At 52.2% G+C, this 26149-nt stretch overlaps 3 protein-coding genes across 7 annotated transcripts; 2 read left to right on the plus strand and 1 right to left on the minus strand.

Moving 5' to 3' along the window:
* Positions 1-1037: 1037 nt before the first annotated feature.
* Positions 1038-21015, minus strand: LOC117314251 (keratin, type II cuticular Hb6-like). Of its 5 annotated transcripts, none has more exons than XM_073788597.1 (11): positions 20966-21015; positions 20540-20667; positions 16795-17015; positions 16036-16201; positions 15710-15826; positions 15097-15265; positions 4700-4864; positions 4312-4437; positions 3838-4058; positions 1912-1943; positions 1038-1777 (listed from the first exon to the last, which is right to left on the minus strand). In XM_073788597.1, the coding sequence occupies exons 6-11, from the start codon at positions 15208-15210 to the stop codon at positions 1596-1598; spliced, it is 840 nt and encodes a 279-aa protein (XP_073644698.1). In that variant the 5' UTR covers positions 15211-15265; positions 15710-15826; positions 16036-16201; positions 16795-17015; positions 20540-20667; positions 20966-21015; the 3' UTR covers positions 1038-1595. The 5 variants fall into 5 exon arrangements, with proteins under 5 accessions (XP_073644698.1, XP_073644697.1, XP_073644699.1 ...); XM_073788596.1 differs by having other exon boundaries at positions 16795-17018; XM_073788598.1 differs by lacking the exons at positions 20540-20667; positions 20966-21015 and having other exon boundaries at positions 16795-17233.
* LOC101323852 (keratin, type II cuticular Hb1) lies at positions 12711-18135 on the plus strand. Its single transcript, XM_033866656.2, has 9 exons — positions 12711-13111; positions 13847-14055; positions 14856-14916; positions 15692-15787; positions 16012-16176; positions 16439-16564; positions 16818-17038; positions 17308-17339; positions 17587-18135. The coding sequence occupies exons 1-9, from the start codon at positions 12743-12745 to the stop codon at positions 17784-17786; spliced, it is 1479 nt and encodes a 492-aa protein (XP_033722547.1). The 5' UTR covers positions 12711-12742; the 3' UTR covers positions 17787-18135.
* On the plus strand, positions 19640-25834 carry LOC101324147 (putative keratin-87 protein). Its single transcript, XM_073789291.1, is given in 7 exon segments — positions 19640-20041; positions 22605-22700; positions 23223-23387; positions 23605-23754; positions 24355-24575; positions 25337-25495; positions 25771-25834. Coding segments are annotated over 7 exon segments (909 nt in total). The 5' UTR covers positions 19640-19987.
* The last annotated feature ends 315 nt before the right edge of the window (positions 25835-26149 follow it).

Consider the following 26149-nt stretch of genomic DNA (forward strand, 5'->3'; position numbering starts at 1 on the left):
ATTTTGGACCTTCCAGACATCCTAGCGTCCCAAACAACATCACATAAAGTAGAAGAGCTGCCCAGTAAGCCCATCAAATCATGAGAAATAATAAAGCATTATTGTTTCAAGCCTCTAAATTTTGGAGGGATTCGTTATGTGCAATAGATATCTGAAACCTCCCTACAACCCAGGAGGCATCATTATTCCATTTTACAGATGGAGAAGCTAAAGCTCAGTGAGGATCAATGACTTGCCCACAATTACAGAACTAGTAAATGGCTGAACCAACATTCAAACATAGGTTTGTATTAACCAAAATCTTTTAAATACATAATCTCACTTAGGCGGCCAGAAGGGACCTTAGGAATAATGTCCAACATCCCTCATTCTATAGCCAAAGAAACTGAAGCTCAGAAGGTGGAAGCAATTTGCCCAAAGTCACGCACTTAAGAAATGGCAGAATCGGGACTCTGAACTAGAAGCCTGGTTCTCCTGACCCAAAGCTCTTCGTCTCCCTCACACTGTCGTCCCACATGTCTTCCTTCACCCATTTCCTCATGTACTTTCCCCCTCCAGGAATGTCCCCAGCAGGGTGGAGGGGACGATCACCCTGGTTGAGAAGCCCTAGGGCACATCTGGCCATGTCTAGGGACACCTTTGGTTGTCACAACTGGAGGTGAGGAGTACTACTGGCTTCTAGTGGGTAGAGGCCATTGCTACTGCTAAACATCCTACAATGCACAGGACGTTCACCCCCCAACAAAGAAGTCTCCAGCCCAAAATGTCAATAGTGTTGAAGTTGAGAAACCTTGGTCTATAGAAACCCATAACCACACAAGGCAGGGAGGGATTCCCTGCCTCCCTGGGTCTTCTCTTGTTCTTCCAAGCCTCAGGTTGCTCAAGGCCAGGTGGGCAGCTTCTACTGCAGTCATTTTCACCTACTGAAAAGTAACTAAGTCATGAGAGGTCCTGAAGAAATCTCTGGCAGGGAGCACCTATCACAGGAGGGCCCTGGCGTTTGCAAGATTCTGAGGCACCAGGTTGGATTAGTTACAATTAGTTTATTGGAAACAAAGAGTGAAATAAAGGCAAACAAACTTGCAGGCAGTTGACTCACCGGCTTTTATAGAAGCCTCCGCAGGCGTCCCTGGAAGGTGATGGGCTCCCCTCCAATGGGTCGCATCCCTCACAGAGTTACAGGAAAACCACCATCAGTGTTCTTCATCTCCATTCCATAGGTACAAGCACACTGGCAGATTCCCCAGGGTGCGCAGATGGGGAGATTCTGGGGCCTGTCCTGTTCCTCCAAGCTTAGATGAAGGGATCAGGCAAGACCAATGAATCCAGCAAAAAACAGAAGGCGGAAGAAAGGATGAATCCTCAGAACAACAAAACGACTACTAGGAAAGACAACAGAAAGAAGCCAAGGTGCGCCCCAGCCTCACTGGGGCTCAGGTGCCGGGGGATGGCACACAGAGGGAGCAGCTAGGGAGCGGGAGAGGCAAAAGGTACACATCTGGAGCCTGTTCTCGGGAGGCCAGCAGCCGGCGGCGCGTGGGGCCACGGAAGGGGCGTTCCGCTTGCAAGAGGTCCTGGTTGGGCGGAGGGCGACCCTAGCACCTCTTAGAGCCCACGATGCTGCGGCCCAGCCCGGAGCAGGGGCCGTAGGCGTCGGCGGTGCCCACCACCACGTTGTCGCTGCAGGAGGCGCTGCAGACGCTGGTGGTGACAGCAGGGGCAGCGCCAGAGGCGCAGAGATCGCCACAGACGACGCCACCGCAACAGCTACTGACGCCTGGGTGGGGGGAGAACAGGCAGAGACGCGGGTCAGGCACTGCCACAGCCAGAAGGCTTGGGGCAGCGAAAATGCCCCCTCCCCAAAGGCACTGTGACCACCCAGCTGGAGAAGGGGGCGGGGCGGCTACTTACAGACATTCACAGCCCCGACGCCCTCGCACAGCCTGCGGGGAAAGGAAAAGAGAAAGGTCAGTGCCCTGAAAAGCCGCTGGACCACACACAGCCAAGGTGAAAGGTGAGGTCCCCCACCTTCCTTCTGAGCACTTGCCCAGGGGAAGGGGCGATTTAGCGGTAGCCGGGTCACTGTACGGGTTCTGGAAACAGATCACCTGGTGTGCTGGCTCTCCACCCCTTATTAGCTGAGCAACCTCAGAAATGCCCTCCCTCAGCCTGACTCCTCCTGGGGAAAATCTACTCCCTGGTCTGTTGTGAGAATGAACTCAGAATACGCCTACAAGTGCACAATGCCTGCCACAGAGTAAGCACTTCAAAAACGGTAGCTGCTCCTCTTTGTTTCGGTTCTTATGGACTTGTAAATGCAACTGAGGTGCAGCAAATTAAAATTCCTGAATCTGGTCTGATTGGTGTCACTAAAATGTTAGTCTCGGGAAGACAGAATTTTTTGTCTATTCTTTTCCCCATTGCAGACACTGCCCCAAACGATGCCTGGCTCGATAAATAACTTGCGTGAATGAATGGGATGTTAGAACCCATTGAGAGCAGGCTCAGAGACTAGCTACACCAATTCCCTCACTTAACAGATGGAGAAACTGAGGCCCAGAGAGAGGAAATAACCAGTGCCGGAGGCAGGGATATCACTCCTGCCACCTAACTCCACCCGGCCCGTGTTTCCTTCCCACACAACGCTCTCTCCTTAAGGAAAACACACAGAGTCCCTCTGAGGGACCGTGGCAAAGGGTTGTCAATATCAGCTTCAGAAATGTGGAGAATCCGCAGCCCACCATCTACCGTCCCATGCCCAGGTTTCCTAGGGAACCCACACCAAAGCTTCGGAGTTCATTCCAAGAGCGCTTTGTGGCAAAGGGGTGGACCTCTCTGTTTCCAGTGCTACTGTTTCCAGTGTCTCTCCAGCATTCAAACTCAGTCTTGAAAAATTCTCCCTCCTAGAATTCTGCCCCAGTGAACCTACCCAGGCCCAGAGAGCCCCAGTGCCTCTGAAATCTCCAAGGCAATTACTTGAGTTTGTTGTGGGTCTCACATGTGATCGCTTTGATTCCAGCTACCAAACCTGTGTCCTCATTTCCCCAATACACAGGACGCTCCCTCTGCCTCCTCACTCGACTCTGCCCAGGACCAAGGGCCTGGCTGGACGTGAGAAGAGGAAGGCTCAGGGTAAGAGCACCTGACTAACCTGGGGAAAGAACCAAAGGGCAACACCCCGGGACTCTTGTCCTCATAGGAGCTGCTCAGCCGCCCCCGTCCAGCTGAACATAGACGGCTGAAGCCCAGTGGGTCTCCCCACGCCCCCAAAACAAGCAACAAGCAAAAATGCCCAGACCAGGGCAGCTGCTTCAAGAAACCAGTCCCTGTGTCTGTCTATCCTTAGTCCCGCTTGCTGCAATGGACGACCACTTAGGGGTGCTCACTGTGGTTAAAATATATAAGTGTGTGTTGATACAACCCCCTATTGAAGCTGTCATTTGGGGAGAAATCTGAACTCCCAGGTCCGGGACCAGGACCAGGCTTGAAAAGAGAGCTGGAACCCTGAGGGGCATCTGCAATGAGGGCCCGGGACGGAAGAGGCACTATACAGGGAAGGTGGCCCAGCCCAGACAGGGCTTCTCAGGAAAAGCAATGACTATGGCCTTGACTCCGGGCTCTGAGAAACAGATTTGCAAAAGGCACCAATCTCAGATCGGCACCTAAGTGGGCATGAGAGACTCAAATGGGGCTAGAAACATACCTAATGAATAACTCAAATTACCTTTCCAGTTGCAGGATGGGGAGGTTTGGACACAGGAGTCAAGTAGGAATGTGAGGGACAGCACACTGAGAACCCAGGCAGGGCTGAGAGAGAAATTTGGCTACTGTACCCACCTGTGTTCCTCGCCCTCCAGCAGGCGCCTGTAGGTGGCGATCTCGATGTCCAGGCCCAGCTTGGAGTTCATCACCTCCTGGTACTCCTTGAGCAGGCAGGCCATGTCCCGCTTGGCCTTCTGCAGGGCCCCCTCCAGCCCGGCCAGCTTGCAGCGGGCATCATTAAGGGCCGCCTCGCCCTGCTGCTCCGCCTGGGTCACAGTGGCCTCCAACTTGGAGTTCTAAAGGCCCAGAAGAGAACAAGGTGGGTTATGGTCCCTGGGTCTCTGTGTCCACTTCCTGGACACATCCAGTCTCTCCTGGCCAGCTGGGATCACCCCAGGAACAGGTCTCTCCTCTTCATCACCTGGGTTTCCTTAAGTGACCACAACCTGGGACTCAGGTCATGCAGATGGGCTGGAGAATGAATGGTGAGATCCAGCTGGGTGCACACACTGCCTGTGGCACCCTGGGTGGGCCTCAAACGACCCCTACCTGGCACTTGGCATTCTCGACCTCGGCCGTCAGCCTCTGGATCACGCGGTTCAGCTCGTTGATCTCCTCCTTGGCGCGGCGCAGGGTCACCCCATGCCGGAGCACCGTGGCCTTCATCTCCTCACACTGGAGGGAAGCAGAGAGGCTCATGAAACTCAGGATGGGACATTCCACCCACTCAGGACACAACAGATGATTTGCAAATTGTACAGTACTCAGCCTGTGCAACCATACGTGGCAGCCACGTCCTGCTACTATAATCTGAGAGGGGTCTGCACTTCTTTCACCACCTCTAGGAATCAGAGTCCCCAGACAAAAGAAGCCTTGTTAATATATACCACCCATCCCTCCCACCATGTCTAGGAGGCAGGTACCCTGAGACACTCACCTTGCTGCGGTACCAGCTCTCAGCCTCGGCCCGACTGCGGCCGGCAATGTCGTCATAGTTCGCCTTGATCTCGGCCACAATGCTGTCCATATTCAGGTCCCGGCTGTTGTCCATCGTGACGATGACCGAGGCGTCTGAGATGTGAGTGTGGAGAACTCGGATCTCCTGCAGATGGTGGGGTGGGAGGATGCGTGTGGTTTACACCATCCCCTCCCCCACTACAGTGAGAGACCTAAGCTTCCAGTTTGTCGGTAGCCTTGGAAGATGTCAGAACACATCCATTTTGGTCTGTGCCATCCATCCAGCGTGGATCGGTTGGGCCTTGAACGGTAAAAGGCTGGGTAGGAACCAAGGCTCTGCCGTGAATAGCTCTGTGTGATCTAGGGGCAAAGCAGTTCACTCCTCTGGGAAATGGATTAAGCCTCTTCTTCCTAGTGCTGCCGTGGAGTATTACAGAAATGTGCACATGCTCAGTAGACCCAGAGCACAGAGCAGATGTGTTTACTGTAATCATTAAGAAGCAGCAGGCTCTGGGACTGCATTTCTTTTTTCAGAGCTCACACTGTGACCCACCAATAGGAACGACCAGAGTTTTAATGAGACAGATTAGGACAAAATCAAGTAGAGTAGAATATAGTAGAAAATGTTACAGTGTAACTTCTGTAGTAAAAGTAACGTTTCAGGATCTTTTGTTTCAATAGCATGTGATATGTATGTACGGGTGTACTTAGTCATTATGCAAAGTTATTTCTTAATATAATTGAAACTAAAACGTTTAAGTACATGGTTTATCAGTTAAGAACACAGACCCAGATTCCAAACTGCCTAGTTTCAAAGTCCAGCTCTGCCACTTTCTAGCTGTGTAACCTCAGGCAATTACTTAACCTCTCCGTATCTCATTTCATGATATGTAAAATGGGGATCATAGTACCCACCTCATAAAGTTCTTATGAGGATTAAAAGAATTCATCGGTGTCAAGCACTTAGAACAGAGCCTGACACACTCTAAGTATGTAATCATATTAGTGGTCGGTATCGGTGCTGCTGCTGTAGTTGTAGTGGCAGGTTGGACGTGGAGACAGAGATACGTGTTATTGTTGCTGCTGCTGTGGATGTATCAGCAGGTGTGATGGAATATACCTACCCACATTCCTAAACCACCTATGTAAGATTCCCACTAATGGTGCCTATCTGAAAAGACTAATAGAAGGATTAAATTTAAAAATACATGGACAATGCTTAACTCAACACCTGGCACATAGCAAGTGCTCAATAAATGTTATCAACTATTATTCTACCATGGAGGTCAGTCCAAGGGGCAGGGAGGACTGGAGACCTTTGACCATCGTCACTTCCTTTATCCTGGAAAAGAACCCCAAATCAAACATCTATCCTCAAACCCAACTGCCCCAGGGATGGCCCAATGAGAATCTCTCCTCTTAGGCAAAGGGAAAATGTCACCAATCCTTGGGCAACCACACTACTGAATGAAGAGAAAAGCTTGGACAGTCCAAAAAGTCTGTTCTCTGTAGTAACTGATAAATGTGTGTGTCTTATTTGGCCTTATTGGAAGTCCTCAGCCATAATTCAATGACATGCTCATTCATCTTGCTTTTTTGCCTGATTCTGAAAACTCCTGATCGGTCAGTAGCCCAGGGATACCATGGGGTTGAGAGTGGGGGATTTGCCATTGATAATCCATCCGAGTATAATGGAATTCCAAAGAGAGCAAGAGAAGTCAGGCTTTCGCTGCGACTGGAAAGACAGAAGTTGGATCTGAGGAAAGACTTGCCAGAGGGGGTCAAGTAGTCGTGGTTTCCTAAGGAGCTTGCATTGTGTCTCCCATTTAGGGAAGCTTTATGTAAAAGAGAAACACTGTTTATTCTGGAGTGGCTATCATGTTTGTGGAGACAGGGCGAACCAAAAGACCTTCATATCTGGAGATCACAGCCTCTTCTTTTAGCCCAAGTAGATCTTGTTTCAAGGGTTGCCTGGAAAGAAGGGGTAAATCAGGTGGTTTTAACATTGAGAAGTTCTTGTTCAAGACTCCCTTCAGTCCATCCTGCTCCTCTGGGGATGTTATAAGATTCCCCAAAATGGATGATGGCTTAAACAAGGTAACATCTTGTTGCGGGATTCAGGGATTCTGTGATTGATGTGTCCCTGCAATACGCTGAACCCTGTCTTAATTTTGGAGGGAGGCAGGAAAACACTAAGAGGAAGGAGACATGGATTCTGGAGCTCCTGATCTGATGAGGAAGACAGACCCAGAAGATCCTGAGAAAGTCCAGAAGTCTGAAGAGGGCTGGGTTTTAGCTACACCATCAGATGCTCAGAAGCACAAGGCCTACTGAGAGTGCCCATTCTGAGGCAATGTGAAATACAGCTGGTCTGATGAGAAAGGCAAGAAAGGCTCCCTGGAAAGAGTGAGGACAGGCTTCAGTAAGGCAGCAGGAGGGACAGTGTTGGTAACAAGATGTACATGGAGCTATTTCAGAGAGTGGACGGTAGGGGCAGCTGAGGGACCTTGCAGAAGAGGAGGGGATCATGAGATGCTGCGACAGTAGAGAGCCAGTTGAGACTGAGACCTCAGAAGCAGGGCCCATGTCATTCTTCTGCCCCCCGGCTAGAGGCTGGGAAGCAGCCTGTGGACTCTACATCTGGAAGATACCAAAACTGCACTCTAGGCTCGCAGGTATCCAAGAGGTCGTGCCAGAGCTCTGCCTTCTCACCAAGACAGCCCGAGACAGTGGCCAATTATCCAGGAGAACTCACCGGAGGAGGGAGGGCCAAAGGCCATCCTGGAGAGTCTGGCAGAGGATGAAGCCTGACTCAGGAGCTCCACCCTTGGCAAGGTCCATTCCCACTAACCAGGCTGAGCCCCTGCACCTCCCCCAGCCCACGTCTCTGCCCCATGAAGGTTCATTTCTTTAGAGCTGGAGACGAGGTTGCCCACCCCTTCAGGTAGGTCTACACCTTGTCCTCAGTGCTGTGCCCCTTCCCCCATCAACCTCATCCTCCTCTGCTCTTCCACCCCTGGAGTGTCTCCCCACCATTCTCCCATGGGTCTTCTCCCTCTTTTCCTCCACTGTCCTCCACTTCCCTCCTCTCCTCTCTGTCTCCCCCAATCTGCCCTCCCTCCCATTCTCCTCAACCCCCAGCCAGTCTCCATCCTTCTTCCAAGGGGCCCTGGAGAGTAATAGTCTAACACCAAGCATCTTCTTCCTCCTTTTGTCTAGAAATCTACCTTCCATCCACTTCTCTCTTTCTTTCCCCAACCCTACCCCACCTCTACTCTGACCCGTGGCGTTCAGAATTCTTGCCCTTGTTGGTTGCTTTTCCCTACCACCCCATCATCACTCAGGTCAAGGACTCAGGTAAAGAACACATCTATTCACTGCGTCTTTCCTTCAGACCCCAGCCAGGATCTCTCCCCACCCCATCCCTAGCCCCAGGAATGGCTGCCCTCGGGTCTGCTTCATCTGGTCCCCACCCCATCTTACCAAAAAACTTTGCATAATTAACCATCAAGCTTTTATGGCTCCATTACTCAGCACTTAATATGCAGCTGGTATTCATATCATTCACTCAAGAAATATTTATTGAGCACCTACTATGTGCCAAGCCCTTGGAATATAGCCATGAACGAAACATTTGTACCCATTGGTGTGCGGCAGGGTTTGCATTTTTGTTCATGATCTAGGTATACGTTCAGCTTTTCTCTTAGAACTGGAAGCTCACATCAAATAAGGGTGAGTTCATCCTCTGGCCCTGAACCCTGAGAGCACACTGAAGGACCCTGAAGAGGTACTGGAGGGAGGGATTAGCGAGTGTGTATGATGGTGTCCTATACAAACACCATCTACCAAGTGATACTTTAGTGATGACAGATGGTGGATGGATAGGAGTGCAGTGAGATAAACTCATCCCTTCCACTGGGATCAAACACACCAAGCTCTGAGTGCCAGCTCCGCCTCTAACTACACAACCTGAGCAATCTCTTAACCCTCTAGGCCTCAGGGTCCTCATCTGTAAAACTAGAATAATAACACCTGCCTCAGAGGGTAATTGTAAAAATTAAACGCATTAACGAAAGTTGGGCAATCAGTATAGTATCTACTATGAAGTAAGATGAACATCAAAAGATGTTGTTATTAAGTTTGGAAGAATATTCATAAAATAGTTTTCTACACTAAGCATATGCTACCTGAATAATTTTTTTTTTAAATAACCACATACCCTAGAAAATCTCTTGCACAAATACACCAGAAGACATGGAAAAGAAAGTTCATGGCAGCTCTGTTCATAACACAAACTCTGGGGGCAACCATGAGGCTACCAGGGTGGAAAGATGAATAAACTGTGACATATTCATACAAAGAATACAGTCCACAGTGAAAATGAACACAATACAGGAAGCCACACTGAACAATGGAATACACACATTATGATTCCATTTATATGAAGTTCAAAAACTGGAAAACTGAATCAGATATGGTCTAGGGATGCATTCCTTGGTCCTTAAACTGTAAAGAAAAGCAAGGGAATGATTCAACACAAAATCCCAGAGAGGAGCCATCCCTGGATCAGGAAGGAAGGGGGTACAGTGAGAATGAGGCTCAGAGGAAGCCCCTAAGTCACACATATGTTCTATTTCTTCCTACAGGTGGTAGGCACACCACCTACACTTTCTTTTTTGGGGGTGGGATATTTCACCATAAAAGCAATTTTAACTTCCATAAAGCTCCCATTGGCAGAGCCAAGACCACGGAGTGGTCATTCTGCCAACTCTTCCCCCCTCCCCTCGTCTCTTCCCCCACCACAAGCTTTTTTACTCTAAGAAAACCTACAGATTGAATGTCTTTTTAGGTCTTCAAAATTAGCAGCCATTAATAATACCTGACGGTAAATGAAATGTTACATCTGAATTTTTTTTAATATCTTGTTTTAAATTGCTTGCTGCTCCTTTCAAATTGCTCAGCAAAGACCAGCCATTAGTAATTAGCTCATGTTTACGTGTGGCATTTTTATAGGGAGTTACACTGGTAGAAAAGGCAAAGCGTGTGTGAGCTGCACCCTGACTCACAGCGCTTCTCCTCAGGACACCCGGCCAGCTGGCTGGCTGGGAGCACCACGGCTGCCTTGTGGGCAGTGCCCAGAGTGGCGGATGAGGGCATAAAGGGCCTCAGAAGAGCTGGCCCAGCTCCCCAAACACATAAAGTATCAGGAGTGACGCCCTCCTCTGGGAGGAGGAGTCCGTGCCCCCATGTCAGTCCTGTCACAAGCCCCACTCCTGAATGTTTTGCACGGACACACTATTCTCTTTGCCCACCAACCCCCCCCACCTCCCTCCTGCCCTAAGCTGATCTGCCTGCCTTTGCCCCTAAGACACAGCAGCTATGGGGGCGGCGGGGAGGACGGGGAAGATTGCTAGCTGCGGCGTTTCACTTCTTTTTTTCCCTTCCATTTAATGCAAACCCCTGTACTTTATGGTATCATTTTTCTAGACCTGCTCTATTGGAATGGGGTGCTTCACGGGTACATAGAACACAGTATAACCTATATAGGTACTAACAATATACCAGAGGTAAACAAATAACTAAAAGTGCTGTTCTCCATCCCCTTCCTTCAGTTCGCAGCCACACGGTCCTGCAGATCTCCACCCCGCCCCCAGCCTCTCATTGCCCTGTGCCACATACATGCCCATTGGCCCTCCTGGTTGCAACCATTCCAGCCTCCTCTGACTCTGCCCACCTTCCTTAGACTGACTCTCCCCAATCCTATATCCACAGATATCCTCTCTCTAACAACTTCTCCACCCTCTTGAAAGTTTGCAGGGATTAGGAAATCCAGGGGTTGCCATAGCCTATAGGTGAGAAGGCATTGCATCTCCTGAGCTTCACTACTTAATAGATGGGTGACTGGAGCCTACCCGGCTCTTTGGTGGGGCTAATGGCAGACTCTGGGAGGGCTCACACCAAGGAGTACTTCCCAGAACTTCTGCTGTCAGTGTCCTTGTTCCCCCGGTGAGCCACAGCCACCCCCCACCTCTGCAGAAGGCCCTCCAACACTAGCAGTAGTTGTATCCTTTTGATGTGATTCGATTTGGGGTGGTCCGGGAAGATCCCACAGGCCGCAGAGCAACTAAGCCCATGCGCCGCAACTACTGAGCCTGCACTCTAGAGCCAGCGAGCCACAACTACTGAGTCTGCGTGCCACAACTACTGAAGCCCCTGTGCCTAGAGCCCTTGCTCCGCAACAAAAGAAGCCACCGCAATGAGAAGCCTGAGCACCGCAACGAAGAGTAGCCTCCACCCGTCGCAACTAGAGAAAGCCCGCGCACAGCAACAAGGACCCAACACAGCCAAAAATAGATAAATAAATAAATATATATATTTTTTTAAAAAACAGAAGCAATATTGTAACAAATTCAATAACGACTTTAAAAATGGTCCACATTAAAAAAAATCTTTAAAAAAAATAGATGGGAGACTTTGGTTGAGTTATTTAACCTCTCTGAGCCTCAGTTTCCTCATCTGTAAAATGGGGATAATGATACATACTTCATAGGGTTGATGTGAGAATTAGAGATCATTTATGGCATATAATGATGGCCACATAGTAGGTGGCCAATAAAAAGAAAGTAGGACCTATGTTGCCCTATGGAATTCTTTCTAATTGTAAAGGGGAAAATGTACTCAAGTGACCCGATTTAGCATCACCAGTAACAGGACAACCTGACATTTTGTGCTTCCTGGGGTGAAACAGTAAGAGTTATAAAGCATCAGTTATGACGTATTCTGCCCAAAAATGTTTCAGTTAAACCCAGTCAAGCCTCCAGACCAGCACTATCTAATAGAAGCTGGTGTGATGGTGGAACTGTTCTGTAGCTGTGCTGTTCAATAAGGTAGCCAGTAGTCATGTGTGGCATGTAATTGAGGGACTAGATTTTGAATTTATTTAATTTCAACTAATTTAAATAACCACCTGTGTCTATTGGCTACCATACTGACCAGCCTAGCTCAAGAGTTAATTTTCAGTGTACAGAAAATACAAGAGATAGAGCGATAAGTTAAATCAAGAAAACCTATTTTTAAAAATTATTAGGGCAATTGGGAAATTTTAATATGGAATGGATAGTAAATGATTCTTTGGAATTATCGTTCTTTTTCTTGCATGTGAAAATGGTACTGTCCTTATTCTTAAGAAATGCATATGCCTAAGTATTTAAGGGCTCCGTGTTATGCTTTCTGTAATCGTCAAATAATTGGGCAAATGTGAAAGCAGATACGGCACAATGTTAACAACTCTTGAATCTGGGTACCTGGGTGGAACACATCAGGGTGTTTGTTACACAGGTACTATTCCTTCAACTTTTCTATATGTTTGAAAACTCTCATAATAAAAGTGGAGGAAGACATAAAACACAAATATTTAATAATCTGCTGGCTGCTGCCATGACAGGAAGTCAGGTGTATTTCAGCAGCCAACTGGACTTTCTGCAGATGGGGGAAATACAGCTTTATGTTATAGTAGGGCCTTGGCCACTGCTGGGATGGAAACTTCTAGAAGTTATTCATAAATATCGCAGTCTTTCCTGGGTCCCCCACTCACACCCTACACACATACAGTTTGCCTGCGTCTGCCCCATCTGGCTTCCCTTCTCCTCCGCTTTTCTTGGCCCCATTCTCCCCTCCCCTGCCCTGCCCTTCTCTCTCCAGTACTCTCAGATGTGTGCGTGCCCTGCTGTCGAGGCACTTTGAAGATGAAACATGCTGAGTTCCCCTACAGCCCAGGGCTTGGCATTCTTTACTCAGAGGAGGGTGCGGGCCACTCCACTATTAAAGCACGTTCTAGAGAGGCGTTGGACCCAGCTAGCCACCCAAGCCCATAAAGCACAAATTGCAAAACCCCGTCTGCATAGCCAAGCACTTCCTACCCGAGCATAAATAGGACCCAGGCTCCTAGAGGAGGACATTAGAGTTCCCACAAGACTCCAGCTCTCCCATCCTGTACAACGCAAGCCAAACTTCCAGAAGCATCATGACCTACGGATCAGGATTCGGCGGCCGCGCCTTCAGCTGCTTCTCAGCCTGCGGGACCCGCCCCAGCCGCTGCAGCATCACGGCCGCCCCCTACCGCGGCATCTCCTGCTACCGCGGCCTCACCGGGGGCTTCGGCAGCCGCAGCCTCTGCGAGGGCTTCCGCACCGGCTCCTGCGGCCGCAGCTTCGGGTACCGCTCTGGCGGCGTGTGCGGCCCCAGCCCGCCCTGCATCACCACCGTGTCGGTCAATGAGAGCCTCCTCGCGCCCCTCAACCTGGAGATCGACCCCAACGTGCAGTGTGTGAAGCACGAGGAGAAGGAGCAGATCAAGTGTCTCAACAACAGGTTCGCTGCCTTCATCGACAAGGTGGGTGTCCTTGATCGCACCCTTCCTGAACCCTCCCTTCCTGGGCAGGCACTGAAGGGGTAGTCGGGGGGCAGGAGAGATGTGGCCCAGGTGAGCCCCGAGTCTGATGGAGGAGACGGACACATATCCAGGGCACAGAAAGATCAGAGAGATGAGTCTAGAGCAGGGGCTCCTGATGAGGCAGTTGTTATTATACACAACCTCTGTCCAGATAGGCAGGGTCCCCACAGACAGACAAGGACAGGTTGGGAACCGCATGTCGGAGGAAGAAGGCCATACATGCAAACAAGACACAAGAAATGCACATAAGATATAGGAAGAGGACCACAGGTCAGCCTTGGGGTGGGTGTCCTTGATCACACCTTTCCTGACCCCACCCATGCTCAATTCAGGCTGGGCACTGATGGGGGAGTCAGAGGCAAAAAGACCTCTACTTGGCTCCTGACCACATGCCACCTAGGCTCAGCACGTCAGGATAACTCAGTTCACCTGAGCAGGGACTGGTCGTTCCCAGCCCCTTGCTCTCACCCCTAACTTGGAAAATCCAAACATAAATCCCAATCCCAAAATCCAGAAGTTGCCTTGTCTTCCACAGCGCCCTGTGTAATCTCTGCTGAGCTCCTGGTTTGGGAGTTTACCTTAAAACAATCAGCGCCCTCCCCCATCCCCACATGCCCCAAGTAGGCTTTGGGGCAGTGGGAGCCATCTGACCCGTCCTCCCACCCCAAATGGCAGGTGCGCTTCCTGGAGCAGCAGAACAAGCTGCTGGAGACCAAGTGGCAGTTCTACCAGAACCGCCAGTGCTGCGAGAGCAACCTGGAGCCCCTGTTCCAGGCCTACATCCAGACGCTGAGGAGGGAGGCCGAGTGCGTGGAGGCCGACAGCGGGAGGCTGGCCTCGGAGCTCAGCCACATGCAGGAGGTGCTGGAGGGCTACAAGCAGAAGTGAGTGCGGTCAGGGATGATGTTGGGCACAGGGATGGACTTGAGTTAAAGCCTACTGGATGAGACTGGAGAAGACTTTCCGAGAAGGGCCAGTGCCCTTGCAGGGCAGGTGGGCGCTGGGCAGCAGGATCTTCACATCAGGCAGTCATCGATCAGATGCCTAAGAGTAGGGCCGTGATTCCCCAGGAGGTCTCTCTCTGCTCCTTCAGCCTTCACTTCCTGGCGCCTGATCACCCAGCAGCTGTGCCCTGCGGTCTGTGGGGAGGGGGCTTCTGCAGTCTCCCAAGCCATCTCCTCCCGGCCTCTCAGGCTCCCACCTGTAGCACCTGGACGTGATATGAGTCCCAGTGTCACTCAGGGCTGCCAGGTCCTGGGGCTGCTGGTGTCCCACCGTCTAGGGTGCAGAGTGCTGAGGGCCTCTGGGACTCATGGGCCCTCCCACAGCTGAGCTAGGATGGACACCCAGGAGAGCGGAGGCTGCAGTGCCCCACATGTGCTGCTGTCCACTCCTAGCATGGGGCTGGTGTTGAGTCCTTATTCTCCAGACAGGACCTCAGAGCAGCTTTGGGAACAGGGCTGTGAGGTCCCAGAAGAGTGGCCCCCTGGACCCCTCAATGCAAAGTGGAGAGAGAATCACAAACACATCCCAAATCCAACCACAGCGGACCCCAGCAGGGCTGCCAGGGGGCGGGCTGTGTTGGCAGGTCCCTAACATTGCCTCCTTCACTGGTATGAAGTGGAGGGGGTTCTGGGGAGACCTGCCCTGCCATGACCTCCCTTTCTGCCCTCTTCTGCCTCAGGTACGAGGCGGAAGTCGCTCTGAGAGTGACAGCGGAGAACGAGTTTGTGGCTCTGAAGAAGGTGAGTCACGTGGGATCGGGAAGCAGAGACACGAGGGATCTCAGAATGACAGACTCTTGCTGGGGAGACCCATGGTCTCAACCTCAGTGCGGGGTGCAGCGACCTCGCCAAGTCAGAATGGGAAATTCCCAGAGATTAGGTCATGAAAGGCCCATGTAGGGCTCTGAGAAGGGCACTAACCTTGGAGTATCCACCAGCACCCTGCCCTGAAGCAGCGGGATGGCTGAGTTGAGCTCTGGACGTTCTGTGCTGCTCCAGAGGTGGTGGTATGTGGCTGGGGTCCCATGGAGGCATGGCAGCTCCAGTCTCGGGGTTGAGGGACGGTGTCCTGTCTAGTGCTGCAGGAAGTCTGATTAGGAAGAGGGGCACAGTCTCAGGATCTCGGGGAGGATGGAGCAGAGCCAGGAGAGGCCAGGTGGAGTCTTGGAGGACTGCTGGGGGACAGGGAAGTGTCAAGGTGGCTGAGTGAGGGAGCCAGTCTGGCAGGCTTCCTGGTACAGGGGAGGGTAAGAAGGAGAGCTGGGAGGTAAGAGGTCTCAGGTAGGAGGAGTGAAAGGCTGGTGACCCATCTCCAAGGCACGAGGCGTTTGTTCTTAGGAGGGGAGGAGGTTGTGAGGTGCCTCTGGGGAAGGGCAGAGGGTACGGAGATGGCATGGGAACAGTAGCACTGGGAATCCTTTCCCCCTCACCTCCATGTAATGGGTGAAGGGAGAGAGGAGTGTGGGGTGGTGATCACCAGAGGTCCTCTGAACTCAAAGATTCCCCACCTTCCCAGGATGTGGACTGCGCCTACCTCTGCAAGTCAGACCTGGAGGCCAACTCAGAGGCCCTGATTCAGGAGATCGACTTCCTGCGGCGACTGTATGAGGAGGTGAGGGGCTGTGGTCCAGGCAGAAAACCAGCAGCTGGCCTGGAAGAGAGGGCGTTGGTCTGGGATCAGAGTGGGACAGGGATTGGGGCAGGAGCTGCAGTCCGTGAGTCTGTCAGAGAGGGCGGGGGCTAGAGACCAAGGAGGGCTGAGAAGGTTGGGTACACACTGTGGTGAGGGAGGGGATGGTATAAACCACACGCATCCTCCCACCCCACCATCTGCAGGAGATCCGAGTTCTCCACACTCACATCTCAGACGCCTCGGTCATCATCAAGATGGACAACAGCCGGGACCTGAATATGGACAGCATTGTGGCCGAGATCAAGGCGAACTATGACGACATTGCCGGCCGCAGTCGGGCCGAGGCTGAGAGCTGGTACCGCAGCAACGTGAGTGTCTCAGGGCACCTGCCTCCTAGACATGGTGGGAGGGATGGGTGGTATATATTAACAAGGCTTCTTTTGCCTGGGGACTCTGATTCCTAGAGGTGGTGAAAGAAGTGCAGACCCCTCTCAGGTTATAGTAGCAGGACGTGGCTACCACGTATGGTTGCACAGGCTGAGTACTGTACAATTTGCAAATCATCTGTTGTGTCCTGAGTGGGTGGGATGTCCCATCCTGAGTTTCATGAGCCTCTCTGCTTCCCTCCAGTGTGAGGAGATGAAGGCCACGGTGCTCCGGCATGGGGAGACCCTGCGCCGTGCCAAGGAGGAGATCAACGAGCTGAACCGCGTGATCCAGAGGCTGACGGCCGAGGTCGAGAATGCCAAGTGCCAGGTAGGGGTCGTTTGAGGCCCACCCAGGGTGCCACAGGCAGTGTGTGCACCCAACTGGATCTCACCTTTCATTCTCCAGCCCATCTGCATGACCTGAGTCCCAGGTTGTGGTCACTTAAGGAAACCCAGGTGATGAAGAGGAGAGACCTGTTCCTGGGGTGATCCCAGCTGGCCAGGAGAGACTGGATGTGTCCATGAAGTGGACACAGAGACCCAGGGACCATAACTCACCTTGTTCTCTTCTGGGCCTTTAGAACTCCAAGTTGGAGGCCACTGTGACCCAGGCGGAGCAGCAGGGCGAGGTGGCCCTTAATGATGCCCGCTGCAAGCTGGCCGGGCTGGAGGAGGCCCTGCAGAAGGCCAAGCGGGACATGGCCTGCCTGCTCAAGGAGTACCAGGAGGTGATGAACTCCAAGCTGGGCCTGGACATCGAGATCGCCACCTACAGGCGCCTGCTGGAGGGCGAGGAGCACAGGTGGGGCCCATCCCAGCCTGGCCCTGAGCTGCCCATTCCCACCCTTTCCACAAGCACCACCCTTGATCCTGGCCGAGCAATGGCCAGGGATCTGGGACAAACCTATCATTTATCACTTTGGGGTGGGGGGCGGTTTGTGAGGACTATTACTTTTGACCCTCTGCCCCCTCCTTCCTGACCACTTGTGAACCCCACCCCAGGAATTTGTAGAGCTCTGTCGGCAACTTTGGCTCAGTCGCTAATATTGCTTTTTTCCTCTTCCCTCTCAGACTGTGTGAAGGCGTTGGGGCCGTGAATGTCTGTGAGTAACCTAGGCCCTGTGTGGATGAATTTACTCTCTTCCTGTAAGGGATGGAAGGAGGAGTTCCACTGGACCTAAATATAAGAGTGGGCTGGCATCACAGGAGGAGGGATTTGGGTTAGACAAGAAGCAAGGACCACTTCGTTGGGACTAGAGTTGTTAAGTAAAGATGCTTGGAGAGGTGCATCGTCGGGGATGCGGGAGACTTGGCCCCCCAGAATTTTGACTAAGCCTTTGGGGTTCGCAGGTGTCAGCAGCTCCCGGGGCGGGGTCGTCTGCGGGGACCTCTGCGTGTCCGGCTCCCGGCCGGTGACTGGCAGCGTCTGCAGCGTCCCCTGCAGCGGGAACCTGGCGGTGAGCACCGGCCTGTGTGGGCCCTACGGCCCCTGCAGCTCCGTCACGTCTTGCGGCGTGGGCTCCCGCGCCAGCAGCTGCCGCAAATGTTAAGCGCCCCAACTCAGGCCCGCGCCGGGCAACCCTTCCGCGCAGCCCGGCAGGGCCCGCCTTGCCTGGCCCCGCCCCGCCCACCTCTGGGCGGAGCAAGCCCTAGGCTACTTCGCTGGCTCTTTGAAAGGTCCCTCCCACTCCTAACATCTCAAGCCTGTGTGTGATCCCCTCTTCCCGGGCTCTGCCGCCCACGCTGGGAAAGGCTACCCTAGAAAGAAGTCTCTTTGGCCATCACAGGAAGGGGACTCCGGGGCAGGGGGGACCAGGATTAGGACCTGGGCTGCTATGGGGCCAATAGCCAACGCTCCCACTCTGTCCCAGCATCACCCCTTCCTTCTCTGCCGTGTTCCTCTCCTTGATCTGTATTTCCAATAAATCAATATAGCCAACGCTGGGCCTTGTCTGCACTTCTGCTATCTTCCTCAGGGGTCGAGGTTTGGGAGGGTCCCCAAAGTCACATGGAGCAGAAAAGCCCTAGATGTGGGGTCTCCACTAGTCTTTTGTCCCTGGGCTCACAGCACTCTCAGATTTTGCCAAGGATTGTGCTACGCCGCCCCATCCTGTAATTTTATCCATACCGCCTTCACAGTATCTCTTGCAGAGCTCAGGGACCCGCAGTAGCCAGGGCAGGGTCCCACCCTGAGTTCGGTGGCACAGCTGGGGTTTGAACCCCGTGAGCATGTTTAGTGCTCATTTCACTAAACCACAGCTGCCTCCCAGAGAACGTATCTGTGCACATCTGTAAACCTATGGGTAGATGCACCAGTCACTCAAAGCTTAAGGAAACATCACTCCTGTTTGGTGGGGAAGACTCAAGCCTGAGTAACTTACAAGAATTCTTTAAGGGGTGAATATATGAAGATGACTTAAACTTTCAAAAAGCCTTTGACATGGCTGTCTTTTTTTAATGGAGTCCTTTTGGGGTTTGGAGACCTTCCATAGCTGATAAATTGCCTCAAAGCTAGAAAACAGCACGTGGCAAGAAGATGATGTGGTGTAGAGGTGAGCACACAGACCCTGGAGCCAAACTGCATGGGTTCAAAACTGAACTCTGTTCCTAGCTGAGTGACTTCGGGCCATTTACGTACCCTCTCTGTGCCTCCGTTTCTATATGTCTAAAGTGAAAATGAGAAAAAGAGCATTTTTCTTTTACCTCCTAGGGTTGTTGCGAGGATTAAGGAATTTCGTATACATAAAATACTTAGTGCCTACCACGAAATAATCACAATATGCATTTATCATCAGTAGCATTCTTTTGCAGAATACAAAGTAGAAATCCCTCCTGGGATCAGGGCCATGGGCAGCCTCTCATTACACTTATATGATCAGAGATCGCAAGCACAGAAAGAAAACCCCACGTCTTCCAGGCCATCAAGCTCCTTCACGCAGGAAACCATCCCCGCCACACTGATGAAGATATTACAAGTGCTGGTGGGAGTGGAGAGATGGCCCCTCAGCTTCACTATAGGCCAAGGCAAGTCCCTGAACATACATCTGTACAGCAGAGTGAATCTCTAAACTTCCAGTGCCGGGCCCAGGAAACTATAGCAGAAATGGAAGTGCCCATCCCCACCTCTAAGTGTGATAGAAATAAATTGATAATATTGAGAGATCAGAAGTGAGCGGTCTGAAAAGACACTGGCTCTTTTAAAAGATAGGATTAATTCCAGGTCTCCTGGCAACCAATGTGTCCCCTCCACCCTCCAATGGAATTCTGAGGACAGAGCCCTCAGAGAGTTCCAGAACATGCAACTGTTCTAACCAGCCCTCTGTGCTGTGACATCACACAGCTCAGAAGCAGGCCTTGTCTGGAGTCCAGACCGTGTGAAGACCTAGTTGTCCTAAATAGTCAATGCCCTTCCACCATCACCACCCAGCTGCCCCCACTCCCACCCCTCACCTGGCTCTTGGTGCTGTTCACCTCCACTGTCGGCCACTGGATGGCCTAGTTAAGCCTGTTCAGCTCCTCCTTGCTGTGACGCAAGCTCTGCCTGTGTTTCTGCACCGTTATCTTTATCTCCTCACATTGTGGAGTCGGGGCAGCCAAGCATGGGAGAGGATCAGGGAGATGAGGAGAGCAGCAAGGGTACTCGACTGAGGCCAGGAAGACCGAGCATTTAACTCCTCTGGGCCTCCATCTCTCCATCTGTAAGATGGGGATGATCATCTTTCCTAACCCCAAAGGTTGCTGAGAGAATGAAATGCACTTGGCTGGCACAATGGTGGGTGAGCCACCAGGCCTGGAGATGCCAAAGGTAACGTGAACTCAGCCACAAAGGGCAACAACGCAGGGCGGCAGTCTGTTGAGTCTTTGAACTGAGATCACACAGGGTTGATCCCAGGAATAAGGGTAGTTAACTCTAGGAGATCAATTATCTTCCTTCGCTACATAGGATCATCGAAATGAATACAAAAGGCATTTAATAAAACTCAACAATAATTTCTAATTCTAAAAATACTTTTTAAAGGCTAAGAATATGAGGAAACTTCCCTAACTTGATGAAGGTTATTAATCAGTGACAGGAGATCCAGATTCCAGCTCCTTCCCCAAACCCAAGGCCACTCTGGGACAACACTATGGGACTACAAGGGACAAAATCAGTGGGCCTTTTCCCTTCCCGCATCCTGTCTGCACACGCCAACACACAACCAGCCGGGCACAGGGACCGACGCTTTCACGATGCCTCCACCACCTCACTGCGGCTCATGACCACCTGTAAAGTAGGCCACGTAGATGTTACTCTCTCCATTACCTTTCCTTGGGCAAAAGCTGCTGCTCATCCACTGTGCAAGGCAGAGGGACCCAGAGGGACATGAGTGACCCTGCCGGTCAATGGCTAAGCCAGGCTTCATCTTAAGTCCATGCATGTTGCTCTATACCCTGAGGAACAGATAAAGTCACACACACCCTTCAACCCAGAGAATAGGAACTGTTCACGCCAGCCCACTGCAAATTTCCTTCCAAGGCAGATGGGGTGGGGGGGGAATGGATATAAAGAGACCGCAAAACTCCATCTCCCACCAATCTCTGCCCTATTCCTACTGCCTACACTTTCCTGCTCTCATTCCCAAAAGACAAAGACACAGCAGACAAGCTTGTGCCTGGCTGGGTCCAACAGATCTGGAGTCCAAGACGTCTCATCCTGTGTGAGCTAATGAGCCGTGTGGACAAGTCTCACCATGATGAACAGAGCTGTCACCTCCTCCAAGCCTTCCCTGGGCACCGAACCTCAGCTCTAGCCCAAAGAGCTTCCAGAATGCTCACCTCTCCTTCCTGGGGGCTTTGTGAGCTCATCTTGTTACAACTGCAGAGTTCTGACGGGGGTGTGGAAGCAGCCATCCTGTGAACCCAGATGGGAACGTGGTGGTCTCTGGCTGGAAAGGGACTTGAAGGAAAGGGGTGGAGGGGGAGGGAGAGGGGGAAGGAAAGGTGCTTCAAGTGGGGGAAACGTGTGGAGCTGAGGACTTCAGGCTTATGGAGTGGGCGATGGGAGCCACAGAAGGTGCTTGAGCAGGCCAGCAGCATGGTGTATGATGCAATTTGGAAGGCCTGTCTGGCAGCAGCGTGGAAGACAGATAGGAGGCAGAGAGACTGAGGCTGGGGATTCCATTTCCACGACTAGGTAAGAAATCTGGGGTAAGACAAGACTCTAAACTGAAGGAGTAACAGGGATCAGAGAACACAAGTTGATCGGCATTTTCTTTTGTTTTATAAATTTCTCATACGTGCAAGAGTATATACAACATACGTTTAATGATTTAAATAGCAACAGTAATAAAAACAAATCCTTGTGTACCCAGCAGTACCTTCAGAGCCCCCTGTGGGACCCTTCCTGAGCACAGCATCCTCCCCCTCTGACCCCATCCAATCTCCAAGGTAACCACTATCTTGGGTTTTTGTGTTAAGCACTCCTTTGATTTTCTTTATTGTTGCATCATATGAGTATGAATCCCTAAGCAATTGTTTAGTTTTGCCTGCCTTTAAGCTTTCTATAAATAGAATTACATGTTCGCTCCTATGACTTGCTTTTCCCCCCTCAACATTCTATTTGTGAGATCCATCCATTTTGATGCATGTAGCTTTCTTTATTTTTCAGTGCTGTAGAGTATTCCAGTGTATAATTATTCTCCATTCTCCTAGGGGTATACATACGTGTGCTTTTTTTTTTTTTGGTTATAACAAACAATGCTGCCCCGAACTTTGGGGTACATATTTGCTGGTGTACTTTGGCAAGAGGTTCTTCAGGGTACTGGCTGTCAAACTTTTTTTTATAACCACAACTCAAAATAAGGAATATATTTTATAGGGCTTCCCTGGTGGCACAGTGGTTGAGAGTCTGCCTGCCGATGCAGGGGACACGGGTTCGTGCCCTGGTCCGGGAAGATCCCACATGCCGCGGAGCGGCTGGGCCCGTGAGCCATGGCCGCTGAGCCTGCGTGTCCGGAGCCTGTGCTCTGCAACGGGAAAGGCCACAACAGTGAGAGGCCTGCATACCGCAAAAAAAAAAAAAAAAAAAACAGCCATTTACACCAGATCCTAAGTTTCACAATAGTGCAAGCTGTGCATTCTAGAGCGATCATCCTAGTGGGTACCAGAGGAAATGCCTGGAAACCTCAGGACCCCCTCCCTTACCCAGACCTGCTTCTGACCCCTTGAACTGAGTAAAGGACTTCATCAATACCATGACACCAGGCACTGGAATGAACAGCTAAAGAGGGCCCAGGGAGTGTGCCCAGCCTGATGGGGTGCCCCTCCCTGGTGGGGAGAGCTCTGTGCTGTCTCCCCAGTGAGACTCCTGTGCCACCCTCTCCCTTTAGGTTGTGGACTGCGGCTACCTGCAAAAGTCAGACCTGGAGGCCAATGCGGAGGCCCTGACCCAGGAGATCAACTTCCTGCAGCAGCTGTTTAAAGAGGTGAGGGGCCACAGAGCAGTGGGGCAGCAAGGAGGATGGTATTTGGACATTGGAAAGGACTTTCCACCACTTGGCTTCTGAAACCCCTGGTGAGGGGAGCACAGGGCAGAGTCGAGGGACCCGAGGCAGGTTTACTGTCAGAAGATGAAAAAGTATAGCTTCTTGTCTTATCTGCCAAACCCAAACAAGCTGTTGCCCTGGCTACTGTGGTGATAATTATCACAAATTGTATATTCACACATCAGGCACAAATTGTAAGTTGCTGCCTGATTTCAGAGGCCCTGACTGAAATCAGGCAGTAAGCCTCCGAGCTGGGCTCCTCTCAGCCTTGGGACGTTGGTCCTGAGGAGCACTGAGAGGTTCCAGGGTCGAAGGGGAGATGTCACCTTTGTACTGGGGCTTCAGACAGTGAGGCTGTGGAAGAAGCAAGGGCAGGGGACAGGGAAGCACCATGAGAAAGAGGGCTTCGGGGAGTGGGACTATGGTCCAGGAAGCTCTTACCACTCCCCCACTTCCCCGCAGGAGCTCCAGGTCCTCCACGCCCACATCTCAGGCACCTCAGTCATCGTCAAGATGGACAACAGCCGGGACCTGAACATGGACTGCATTGTCGCCGAGATCAAGGCTCAGTAGGATGACATGGCCAGCCGCAGCCGGGCCGAGGCTGAGTCCTGGTACCGCAGCAAGGTGAGTGGTCCAGTGCCCCCTTCCCAGAACAGGGATGCTAAAAGCTGAAAGTATTAGCAGGAGGGATGCTAAAAGGGCTTTGGCCTTTGTCTAGGTGGGATGGGTAAGGGAAGGGCAGGCAGCTCTCAGGATGGGGTGGCCGATGTGCAAACCGTGGGGCTCAATGTGATGGCATATCCTGTGTCCCATGAGCATCTGTGCTTTCCCCCAATGCGAGGAGATCAAGGCCACGGTGATCCAGCCTGGGGAGACCCTGAGCCGCACCAAGGAGGAGATCAACGAGCAGGGAGATTTAAGTCAGACACCTTGCCAGAGTGTGGGGGAAGAAGCAACGTCAAACTTCAGGCAAGTCTTCTCCACGGAGAACGCTCTCCGTCCCCGCTGAATGGGGGGGCGCAGGGGGGGGGGGGCTATGGAGGGGAACGGAATGACCAGGGCTCTCATGGTCCCAGGGGCAGAATGGGGCAGAGGAAATAGCACCAGTCTGAGAGGCAGGAAACCTGGGCTCTCCAACCAGCCCTGCCACTAGCTCACCATGTGATTTGGGGGAAGCCATTTCACCTCTCTGGCCCATTGCTCTAGATCACTGACCACACACTTAGATGTCCCCAGAGGTTAGTAAGTGAGTGAAGCAGCCTGTACCGAAGGCACTAGGGTGTGGTGAACTGGAAAACAAAACAAACGGGCAGAGCTGATCAGATCCAACTGAGGCAGGCCCTACAGAAATGCAGGTACAGTGTGGCCGGATCCTCTGGTTTTTCAAGAGAAGCCAGGAATTTGGATTTTTACATTAAATTTCAAAAATTAAGGACACTGCCAACATTCCCCAAGAGCACTAATTTGCAACCCCTGACCTAACAAACGAGTAAGGCCCCTTCTTCCTCTGATAGTCAATGGTCAGTGGATACCTGGTCTCTGACCCTAAATCCAGAAGAAGGAGCCTTAATAACCCTCCCCTGTCCCCCAGAACTCCAAGCTGGAGGCTGCCATGCCCGAGGCGGAGCAGCAGGGCGAGGCGGCCCTTAATGATGCCCGCTGCAAGCTGGCCGGGCTGGAGGAGGCCCTGCAGAAGGCCGAGCGGGACATGGCCTGCCTGCTCAAGGAGTACCAGGAGGTGATGAACTCCAAACTGGGCCTGGACATCGAGATCGCCACCTACAGGCGCCTGCTGGAGGGCGAGGGGCAGGGGTGAGGACCACATCTGTGGGGATGATGTCTCTTCATCCTCCAAGCTGTGCTTAGAGCTAGGAGCATGTTTGCATATTATTTGCATCTAATTTTCATCATGATTACTTGGAGGAGGGAATTTGCAAGTTCTGCTCCCCCCAACTAATTTTTGACTCTTTTCTCTCCCCACAAGGTTGTTTAAGGGCATTGGTGCTGTAAATGTCTGTAAGTTATCTATACTGTGGGTTCTGAAATAAGAGCTTGGGGCTCCTGGTGGTCCGTCTTTTTCTTAAAGGGCCAAATAGTAAATATTTTAGGCTTGCGGGTCGCGCAGTCTCTGCTCAACTGCTTAGCTTGTTGTAATGTGAAAGCAGACACAGCCATAGCAATACTTCAGAAATAGGTGTGGCTGGCTTCCAATAAAGTTTTATTTACAAAGACAGGAGGCGGGGGCCGGGGGGTGGGGACGGGGGGCACAGTTTAAGACCCTGAAAGGAAGGAGGGGGATGTGGCAGTGAATGATTATGATAACTTAAATAGCTATTTCAGCCTATAGGGAGGGCCTGGGCTGACAGTTTATCGGGGATGCTTGAGGTTAGACTACTGGAAGAAGTGCCCAGGTGTGAGGTTGTTTGAGGGGGAAGGGGGAATAGAAATAGAGGGAAGGAGCTCTGAGGAAGAGAAGAGGGGGTGGGGGGACTCTGGCCCTTAGGCAGGAGCCGCTGGTGACGACCTTGCGAGGCGATTCAGCCCCGTTCTCTCCCTTCCCCGGCCCCCCGCAGGTGTCAGCAGCTCCCGGGGCGGGGTCGTCTGCAGGGACCTCTGTGTGTCCGGCTCCCGGCCGGCGACGGGCAGCGTCTGCAGCGCTCGCTGCAGCGGGAACCTGGGGGTGAGCACCGGTGTGCTCGCCCTGCGGCCAAAGCGGTGGCGGCAGCCACCTGGTGTGGTTTGCTTGGCGGCTTCTGCTTCGTAAATACACCGCTCTGCGAGCCAGCCGTCCCTGCCTCCGGCGGCGGGTCCCAGAGCTCGGAGAGCCCCTGGGCTTGCGGTGGAAGGGCTGCAGGAACCAGCCGGCCTGACCTGCCCAATTGCTGCCTCCTCCTGCATCTCTTTCCCCGCTTGTCTCTTCACTTCCTCCAGGGAGGGAGGGCTCCTCGCCCGCAGCTCTGGCAGCTCCCCTCCATCCCCAAGAGTCTGAATGACTGGTTTCCCCCAGCCCTGGGCAAAGAGTCAACCCTGACTGTAGCCGCTCTGGAGGCTTGGACGCCTGTGGCTTCTAACGGACAGATTGGTCCCAGGGCCCCTCCAGTGTGGACCTGCTGCTGCTTCCCCTGCCTCCTAAACCCTCCCACAGTGACTGAGGTTGCGTCTCCCAGGGCACAACTTTATGCCCCGCCTGACTCCCTCTCTCTCCCAGGAAGGACTGATTTGCCAGTTGGTTGGTCCACCCCAAACCCAGGCCTAGGGCAGCTAAACGTGTGGTCTTCTCACCACTGAGGAATGTTCTCGGACAGCACAAGGCATTGGCTGGGGGAGGGAGTGGGTGCAAACGGCTCTCCCACGCCCTCAGCAGGAGAGGACTCCAGTGCCCACTT

This window comes from Tursiops truncatus, chromosome 11, assembly GCF_011762595.2.
Source record: "Tursiops truncatus isolate mTurTru1 chromosome 11, mTurTru1.mat.Y, whole genome shotgun sequence".
Classification (NCBI taxonomy): Eukaryota; Metazoa; Chordata; class Mammalia; order Artiodactyla; family Delphinidae; genus Tursiops; species Tursiops truncatus.

Coding starts and splice junctions, on each gene's coding strand:
- LOC117314251 (XM_073788597.1), bottom strand. CDS start 15,210: ATGCCTCCATGGGACCCCAGCCACATACCACCACCTCTGGAGCAGCAC. Junction 4,865..15,096: donor GTGCTGGTGGATACTCCAAG/GTTAGTGCCCTT, acceptor CACCATCTGCAG/GAGATCCGAGTTCTCCACAC. Junction 1,778..1,911: donor CGTCGGGGCTGTGAATGTCT/GTAAGTAGCCGC, acceptor CCCCCCACCCAG/GCGTCAGTAGCTGTTGCGGT.
- LOC101323852 (XM_033866656.2), top strand. CDS start 12,743: ATGACCTACGGATCAGGATTCGGCGGCCGCGCCTTCAGCTGCTTCTCA. Junction 14,056..14,855: donor CTGGAGGGCTACAAGCAGAA/GTGAGTGCGGTC, acceptor CTTCTGCCTCAG/GTACGAGGCGGAAGTCGCTC. Junction 17,039..17,307: donor CTGGAGGGCGAGGAGCACAG/GTGGGGCCCATC, acceptor CTTCCCTCTCAG/ACTGTGTGAAGGCGTTGGGG.